The sequence below is a fragment of the Tamandua tetradactyla genome, chromosome 17 (assembly GCF_023851605.1).
Source record: "Tamandua tetradactyla isolate mTamTet1 chromosome 17, mTamTet1.pri, whole genome shotgun sequence".
In the NCBI taxonomy this organism is placed as follows: Eukaryota; Metazoa; Chordata; class Mammalia; order Pilosa; family Myrmecophagidae; genus Tamandua; species Tamandua tetradactyla.
In genome coordinates this window covers 44,314,877-44,324,965 of record NC_135343.1, presented here as the reverse complement: position 1 = coordinate 44,324,965, position 10,089 = coordinate 44,314,877, and the positions used below count along the sequence as shown (strand labels likewise).

General features: G+C 41.7%; 1 protein-coding gene across 1 annotated transcript in view; it reads left to right on the top strand.

Annotated features, from left to right (window-relative positions):
- Window positions 1-8,648: 8,648 nt before the first annotated feature.
- FIGLA (folliculogenesis specific bHLH transcription factor) overlaps window positions 8,649-10,089 on the top strand; it is an 88,104-nt gene continuing 86,663 nt past the window's right edge. The window contains exon 1 of the mRNA XM_077134734.1: window positions 8,649-8,879. Within this exon, the coding sequence (XP_076990849.1) occupies window positions 8,649-8,879 (231 nt within the window). The remainder of the gene's footprint in view (window positions 8,880-10,089) is intronic.

Genomic DNA, 10,089 nt, shown 5'->3' with positions numbered 1-10,089 from the left:
AAAGGCAAAAATGCAGGAATTAACTGTTCAATTGGAAGAACTGGAGAAAGAACAGCAAACTAATCCCAAAGCAAGCAAAAGGAAAGAAATAACAAAGATCATAACAGAAATAAATGAAATTGAAAATATGAAAACAGTAGTGAAAATCAATAAGACCAGAAGTTGGTTCTATGAGAAAATCAATAAGATTGATGGGCCCCTATCAAGATTGACAAAAAGAAGAAGAGAGAGGATGCAAATAAATAAGATCAGAAATGGAAGAGGAGACATAACTACTGACCTCACAGAAATAAAGGAGGTAATAACAGGATACTATGAACAACTTTATGCTAATAAATACAACAATTTAGATGAAATGGACGGGTTCCTGGAAAGACATGAACAACCAACTTTGACTCAAGAAGACACAGATGACCTCAACAAACCAATCACAAGTAAAGAAATTGAATTAGTCATTCAAAAGCTTCCTAAAAAGAAAAGTCCAGCACCAGATGGCTTCACATGTGAATTCTACCAAACGTTCCAGAAAGAATTAATACCAATTCTCCTCAAACTCTTCAAAAAAATCGAAGTAGAGGGAAAACTGCCTAATTCATTCTATGAAGCCAACATCACCCTCATACCAAAACCAGGCAAAGATATTACAAAAAAAGAAAACTACAGACCAATCTCTCTAATGAATACAGATGCAAAAATCCTCAATAAAATTCTAGCAAATCGTATCCAACAACACATTAAAAGAATTATACATCACGACCAAGTAGGATTCATCCCAGGTATGCAAGGATGGTTCAACATAAGAAAATCAATTAATGTAATACACCATATCAACAAATCAAAGCAGAAAAATCACATGATCATCTCAATTGATGCAGAGAAGGCATTCAACAAGATTCAACATCCTTTCCTGTTGAAAACACTTCAAAAGATAGGAATACAAGGGAACTTCCTTAAAATGATAGAGGGAATATATGAAAAACCCACAGCTAATATCATCCTCAATGGGGAAAAATTGAAAACTTTCCCCCTAAGATCAGGAACAAGACAAGGATGTCCACTATCACCACTATTATTCAACATTGTGTTGGAGGTTCTAGCCAGAGCAATTAGACAAGAAAAAGAAATACAAGGCATCAAAATTGGAAAGGAAGAAGTAAAACTATCACTGTTTGCAGACGATATGATACTATACGTCGAAAACCCAGAAAAATCCACAACAAAACTACTAGAGCTAATAAATGAGTACAGCAAAGTAGCAGGTTACAAGATCAACATTCAAAATTCTGTAGCATTTCTATACACTAGTAATGAACAAGATGAGGGGGAAATCAAGAAACGAATCCCATTTACAATCGCAACTAAAAGAATAAAATACCTAGGAATAAATTTAACTAAAGAGACAAAAAACCTATATAAAGAAAACTACAAAAAACTGCTAAAAAAAATCACAGAAGACCTAAATAAATGGAAGGGCATATCGTGTTCATGGATTGGAAGACTAAATATAGTTAAGATGTCAATCCTACCTAAATTGATTTACAGATTCAATGCAATACCAATCAAAATCCCAACAACTTATTTTTCAGAAATAGAAAAACCAATAAGCAAATTTATCTGGAAGGGCAGGGTGCCCCGAATTGCTAAAAACATCTTGAGGAAAAAAAACGAAGCTGGAGGTCTCGCGCTGCCTGACTTTAAGGCATATTATGAAGCCACAGTGGTCAAAACAGCATGGTATTGGCATAAAGATAGATATATCGACCAATGGAATCGAATAGAGTGCTCAGACATAGACCCTGTCATCTATGGACATTTGATCTTTGATAAGGCAGTCAAGCCAACTCACCTGGGACAGAGCAGTCTCTTCAATAAATGGTGCCTAGAGAACTGGATATCCACATGCAAAAGAATGAAAGAAGACCCATCTCTCACACCCTATACAAAAGTGAACTCAAAATGGATCAAAGATCTAAACATTAGGTCTAAGACCATAAAACAGTTAGAGGAAAATGTTGGGAGATATCTTATGGATCTTACAACTGGAGGCGGTTTTATGGACCTTAAACCTAAAGCAAGAGCACTGAAGAGGGAAATAAATAAATGGGAACTCCTCAAAATTAAACACTTTTGTGCATCAAAGAACTTCATCAAGAAAGTAGAAAGACAGCCTTCACAATGGGAGACAATATTTGGAAATGATATATCAGATAAAGGTCTAGTATCCAGAATTTATAAAGAGATTGTTCATCTCAACAACAAAAAGACAGCCAACCCAATTACAAAATGGGAAAAAGACTTGAACAGACACCTATCAGAAGAGGAAATACAAATGGCCAAAAGGCACATGAAGAGAGATGCTCAATGTCCCTGGCCATTAGAGAAATGCAAATCAAAACCACAATGAGATATCATCTCACACCCACCAGAATGGCCATTATCAACAAAACAGAAAATGACAAGTGCTGGAGAGGATGTGGAGAAAGAGGCACACTTATCCACTGTTGGTGGGAATGTCAAATGGTGCAACCACTGTGGAAGGCAGTTTGGCGGTTCCTCAAAAAGCTGAATATAGAATTGCCATACGACCCAGCAATACCATTGCTGGGAATATACTCAAAGGACTTAAGGGCAAAGACACAAACGGACATTTGCACACCAATGTTTATAGCAGCGTTATTTACAATTGCAAAGAGATGGAAACAGCCGAAATCTCCATCAACAGAAGAGTGGCTAAACAAACTGTGGTATATACATACGATGGAATACTATGCAGCTTTAAGACAGGATAAACTTATGAAGCATGTAATAACATGGATGGACCTAGAGAACATTATGCTGAGTGAGTCTAGCCAAAAACTAAAGGACAAATACTGTATGGTCCCACTGATGTGAACAGACATTCGAGAATAAATTTGGAATATGTCCTTGATAACAGAGTCCAGCAGGAGGTAGAAACAGGGTAAGATAATGGCCAATTGGAGTTGAAGGGATACAGACGGTGTAACAGGACTAGATACAAAAACTCAAAAATGGACAGCACAATAATACCTAATTGTAAAGTAATCATGTTAAAACACTGAATGAAGCTGCATCTGAGCTATAGGTTTTTGTTTTGTTTTGTTTTGTTTTGTTTTGATTTTACTATTATTACTTTTATTTTTTTCTCTATATTAACATTCTATATCTTTTTCAGTTATGTTGCTAGTTCTTCTAAACCAATGCATATGTACTAAGAAATGATGATCATGCATCTATGTGATGATGTTAAGAATTAATGATTGCATATGTAGAATGGTATGATCTCTAAATGTTGGGTTAATTTCTTTTTTTCCGTTAATAAAAAAAAAAAAAAAGAGAAGGGATAATTGGAGCTGAAGGGATACAGATTTACAACGGGACTGGATATAAAAACTCAGAGATGGACAGCACAATACTACCCAATTGTAATGCAATTATGTTAAAACACTGAATGAAGCTGCATGTGAGGTATAGGTTTTTTGTTTTTGTTTTTTTTTTGTTTGTTTGTTTTTCTTTCTATTATTGTTTTAATTCTTATTCTGTTGTCTTTTTATTTCTTTTTCTAAATCGATGCAAATGTACTAAGAAATGATGAATATGCAACTATGTGATGTTATTAAGAATTACTGATTGTACATGTAGATTGGAATGATTTCTAATTGTTTTGTCAATTCTTTTTTAATTAATAAAAAAAAAAAAGAAAGTCTAGCGGAAATAAAAATACAAAAATTAATCACCAAACTTCAAATTCTCAAAATTCAGGCACATATTTCCCGTATTGTTCAAATATTATGCTTCTCTCACTTGCTTGAAGCCTCTGCCCAGAGCCTGGGTACTCAGAGATGGTGCTCCCTCTTTCCAGTCCAACCCCTCCTTCCAGGGCGGGGATGGGGGAGGAGTGAGGAGCATGGGTTCTTGGTTCAATAGCAAAGCAAGGACGAGCCATGGTGGCTCAGCAAGCATAGTTCTCGCCTGCTATGCCAGAGACCCAGGCTCGATTCCCAGTGCCTGCCCATGCAAAAAAAGTAAAGCAAGCAGCCTGACCTTTCTTTAGATGCCCACAGGCTCATTTGGGAAGAGAAATAACAGCGATGGCAATATGTGCCACTTTCCAACACATCACATGCTGGGAAAGGCAAGGGCTTACTTCTTACTGCTTGCCTTCTAACTCTCTCTTAGTTTTAAATGAAAAATGTACTAGGGTACTTTGTTTAAAATGGCATCTAATTAGAAGTCTTTTCATTTCCCTCTAAAATGCCTAATAAGACAAGAGAAAAAGACAAAGCTGTCAGGAGTAACCGAAACCAAGACAGGAGTAACTCAATTGGTGCAAAAATTTTACCACCTACCTATAATACCCATAGAAATGGAGTGATAAGCATGATTTGGAGCAAGTGCATGCCTTGTTTTTTTTTTTACAAAACTTTTTTTATTGTGGAATATAACATATATTCACAAAGGTGATAAATTTCAAAGTACAGTTTAACTTGCAGTTATAGAGTAAATTTCAAAGTATGGTATGGTGACATTTTCACAATTTCAGATATTTCCTTCTGGCTGTTCTAATACACTAGAAACTAAAAAGAATTATCAAATAATAATTCAGTAGTCATAATCTTTTGTTAAATCTTCTCTGGTACATCTCTTCCATCTCATTTGATCAGTCCCTCAATTTTCGGGGATATTTGGGCAATGACCATTCTAACTTCTTCCTGTTGAAAAGAGGTGTTGACTTTATGGGGGTAGGGGAATATAAATGGTTGATGTTCTGGGAGAGGCTAGTACCTCTAGGTTTCAGGGTTTATATGGCATAGGAACAATCTGGAGGTTGTAAGTTTCTGAAAAATAAACTTGAGATGTAAAGCTTTTAGAAGGTCTTAGATAGAGTCCTGGGTTTTCTTTAGGGTTTTTAGGAATACTGTTGGTGGGAGCTTGGCATACCATCATGCCTTGCTTTTTTGAAACAGTATATGCAACTTTGTCAGATCAGAAATAGGTAAAAGATGCTTTGGCCTTGCTCTGGTATTTACCCCTGCCCCTTACTCAGACACCCAGCATTTGTATCCCTCAGCCAGTTATGCATCCATTCCTTTTCTGCAAGGGCACTGTGCTTCAAGACAGCTGTGGTCCCATCTTTACCCCAAGGGCTGACTCCAGCATGCTGGCATTTTCTTGGGCTACAAGGAATTCAGGACTCAGGAAAAAAAATAGCAGTACTAAGGATGGCATTAGTCTTATCCCTCAAGGAAGAGATACAGGCATGAGCAAACATAAGGAGAGCAATGTTCTCTAGGGTTTAGAGATGTCCATATACTTCAGGCAATCTGGAAAGGAGAAAATCCTAACGGCAGGCCATTAGATCAGTACAAGATCCGTGCAACTGGGCTAGAAGCTGTGTACATCAACCAAATTATATCATCAACATGTAAGAGGATACTTATCTCCAATATTCCATAGCTTCATGTCTCATTCACTACTTAATCATTTATTCACTCAGCAAATACATATTACAGGGTCAGGGTAGTTGTGGCAAAAGGTCCTTGTTTTCCCCATGCTTCATTATAAGCATCATTCATTCATTTACTCTCTCATTCATTGTCCTGTAAACGCCTGTGGATTAGTTTTACTTTACAAAAGAGGAAACTGAGGCTTCAGTGAGCATATGTAGCCTCCCCAAGGTCACAAGGCTAGTGTGGGACTGAGATTTTACCAACCATGGTTTTAACTGATGATTTCCCTTTTTATTCACAAAAGGATAGCAGTCCATTACTTCCTTGTTCATGTCATTAGAAGATTGCATAATATCAAGGGGTTATTATCAGCTATATGATGCCTCTCTCAGATCTCAGATTCTTCAAGGGCAGAGTTAATAGCCCTTTGGTCCCCAGGTGCTAATGCAATGTCTGCCATATTATAAATCATCACTGAATATATTTGAATGAATCAATATATTACTTAGGAGTAACTACTATCTCTTTTGCCTTTAACCTAGGGTTATGAGGAACCAATGAGATGTGCACATATGAAAATATTGTGTAAATTGTAAAATGCTATGTGATGGCACTAAGTCACGATCAGATTTAACTCCTTTGCTCAGATTAGTTATCTGATTGCTTTCCTTCAGAACAGATGGCTAAGACACAAGATGACAAAGTTATAGCTGGGTTGCTGGGGAAGAGCACGTAAGAAGGAATAAAGTCTGGTGTTCTCCTATTAGGCACTTGATGTACACCCAACTTGCCCATTCAAGGGTTTGGCAATAAAATAGAATAATGGCATTTTTTTTGCTGCTCTCAAGGAAAGTTAAGTGAATGAGTAAACTATCTTCATTTTAAGCTTCATTCCAACATTTGGCTCTTGCTGCCTTCTATTTGCCTATCAACAGACATCATCAAATGAACTTAGAGCAAACAAAATTATATTCCTTCTTAAAATACATATATTTTTTACATTACAAAAGTGGCACATGCTTACTATGATAAAATGTAAACAATGTAAAAGATGTGAGGAACAGATCATACTTTCTCACTTCCAGGCCCACTGCTCATGGGAACCAGGGTTTACAATTTGGTGTGTCCCCTTCTCTTTCCTTTGTCCCTCCCTTAGATGTAGTGGCATGGCTGGGAGCTGAGGAGGAAGTGGGGCCAAGGAGGTGACTGATGTGGTTGGGAAATTGGCTATGCAAGATGATTGGGCAAGTAAATAAATATATTGAAAATACTGGCAGTCAGGTTTCTCACTGTTGGAGAAGGGAGTTCAAAATAAGAAAAGGGGAAGACGAGAGAGAAACCTGAGGTGCTGGGTTAGAAATGGAAATGTTAATGTGAACTCATGGTTTTAAAACACACACACATGTATAAAATATATATGCACACATATATAGATACAGCTGCATGTGCGTGTGTACACAAGCATACATGCATAAATATATATATATCCTAACTGTCTGCAAAAAGGGCTTATAAGCAATGATATCCCAAAAGGAAAGAACAACAAGGTATCCAGATGTTGGCTTCTAAAGCCCATCTTCCACTAAAACTAAGATAGACTGATTTGAGGGTTGACATTGGGAAAGTTCAAGAAGAGCCTGGAACATCTTATACCAGAAAGTAAGGAACTGCTCAAAGAATGATGAGGGCATGTTAAAATGATGGAAGAGCCAGTTTGAAAATGGTCCCACTGGCTGAATATGGAATAGTATGGGCAATAAAATAAACGGTGATACAAATGGATGACCACTTATTGAATAGGACAGAAATTCATGAGCCCATACTGATACAAATTAGAAAATGAGTAGGTAAATGGGGAGAAGGGGAAGATCTTCCTCACCAGACAGTGCCAACCATTGGCCTTCATCAGGGTTGAGGATGATGCAGGCAGGACTCAACAACAGAAGCTTCTAGATATATCTATACCCCTGTATACAAATATAAACAGGCACATATGCATGAATTCACATGCATATTCATAGAAAAATTGAATACACGCACAACTTTCAAAAAATTAATTTTGAAATAAACGTAGGAAAGTTGAAAGAGCTCCTGTGTTCACATCTCTCTAATATTTTATCACATTTGCTCCATCACTCTTTTTCTATGAATATTTCCATTTTTGCTATTCTTTTTATGAACTATTTAAGTTGCAGATATGAGGTTCCATCATCCCTAAATACTCCAGGGTGTATTTTCCCCTAAACAAAGCCAGTTTCCCATGTAACCGCAATACAACCAGTAAACCAGGAAACCAGCATCCATAGAGCACTACCACTCAATCCTCAGACCCCATCCAAATTCCACCCTCTACATCCAGAATGTCATTTTCCCTTATGGTCAGGGTCCAACCCAGGACCCCACGTTTCACTAGTCAGGTCTCTTTACTCTGCTTCATCCTGGAACATTTCCCCAGTCTTCCTCATCTGGACAATTTTAGAGATCACAGCCCTTTCATCCTGTAGGCTCTCTCAAGCTGAGTCTGTTCAATGTTTCCTTGCGCTCAGAGGAAGGCCAGGCCTTCTTGGCAGGGATTCCATAGAAACGGTGCTGGGCTTTTCTCCAGTGCATCTCATCAGGAGGTACATGAAGTTAACCTGCGCCTCCACTGGCACTGTTAACCTTGATCACCTGGGTGGCTTCACCATAAATTGACTAGTTTTTCCTTTGTAATTGACATTTTGTGAGGAGAAACTCCTTAGCATCCTTTGTTGATTCATTCTCTCTCTCTCTCTCTCTCTCTCTCTCTCTCTCTCTCTCTCTCTCTCTCTCTCTCTCTTCCATCCTTTCTCCTTCCTTCGTCTTCCCTTCCTTTATTCCTTTCTTTCTCTTCCTTCCTTTCTCTTTTCCCTTCTTTCTCTCCTTCCTTTCTCTCTACCTTTCCTTTCTTCCCTTCCTTTCACTCCCCAGGTGATTCTAGAGTGCAGCCAAGTTTGCGAACCAATGCTGTCATCCAGAGCTCACGGTAAACACCAGCGGATTTTGTTAAAAACAGATTCTTGCCCATGGCCTCCTGAGATCGGGATCCGGTGGCCGGGTTTCTTCTGACCGTGGGGAGTGGACCGCAGGTGGCCTGGCCCCGCCCCGCCCCCCGTGCGGCGGGAATTAAAGGCTGGGCGGTCTCAGGCCTAGCGCGCCGCCATGGATGCTGCGCCGGAGCTGTCGGGGCTCAGCCCGCTGTCGCCCGCCTTCCTGGACGTCCCGGAGGCCGAGGTCCTGGAGGACGTGCTGCGGGAGCAGTTCGGGCCACTGCCTCAGCTCGCCGCCATCTGCCGGCTCAAGCGGCTGCCGTCGGGTGGCTACTCGTCGGCCGAGGACGTCCACCTGGTGCTGGAGCGGCGGCGCGTGGCCAACGCCAAGGAGCGCGAGCGGGTGAGCGCCCTGCCCTGCCCCGCGCGGGGGTGCCGGGACGTCGACCCGCCTCACGGCCCCTGCCTGGAGCTGCTGCCCGCCGCTTAACTCCTGGCGGATACCTGGTGGACGCTTTCGCCGTCTCCGCGCGAGGCCCGGAGGCGACGTCGGGCCTCCTGAGGTCCTGCTGGTGCGCCCCGCTGGTCGGGGAAGGCCGGGGGCCTTGCTGCCGTCCACGCTCGGGGGCTGGCCGGGCGTCGCGCCGGCGGACGCCTCACCACCTGGGCTTGCGCGGGAAGCCGTCCGCAAGGCGGGCATCCGGGACCCCTGACAACTTAAAACCCTTGACAGGTGTTTTTTGTTTTGTTTGTTTGTTTTTGTCTACTGTATGGCGGGGTCAGGTCTCATTATTTTTCCATGCGAATATCCCGTTATTGCAGCATCCACAGGTGTTTTTTGAAGCTCGTCAGCGCGCAGGAGTCGCCCTTTCACCTCACAGCCCGCATGCTGGCGTGGATCTCAGGCGGCAAAGGACGCCCCGTTCTACCGCTTCCCTCGGTGTCTTGGCCTCAAAGCAAATACCGGGTGGTAGGGGTGGGGTCAGGTGAGCTGCTGGCAGTTACTCTTTCTTAAGGGGTTTTTGTTTCACGTAAGGAACACGTGCCCCTGTATACAGCAGGCGCCCATTCGCCGCCTGTGGGTCGCGCGGTACTTGGCGAGGCAGTGGTCCCGTGGGCGCTGTTGCAGCGGCCCCTACTGGCAGCTCTCGGTACCTATGCTCGGGCGCGGTGTGGATGCTCACTCCCCAGCTGGGCTTGGTCCGGAGCGAGTCAGAGCTGGATTGATTCCCTTTCTGCCCTCTGGGACATTTGGGTTTGTTGCTTCAGGGGCTCATCCGAGAGAGGGGAAGGGTGGGGGGTGGATGAGGGAGGCTGTGTGCACTGACTTCTGCTGGGAGTTGTTCCTGAACACCCCGCACCCTTTAGAAAGGGAGCCTGGGAGTGATGAGGAGTTTGAGTTTGGGAAAAGGTGTGTGGAGAAAGGACTGCGTGAGAGTAGCAGACTTAAGAAAAGTTGGGAAAGCCACAAGGGTGAGGAGGCCAGCTTGGACTAGGTGCCAGACCACTTATGAAAATAACTTTATCAGACTTGGGTGGCCCTGAAATGAGATTTTGATCCAATATTGTGTTTTAAGTGGGCCTTCCCATCGGGAAGGAATTGCTGTCTGTAG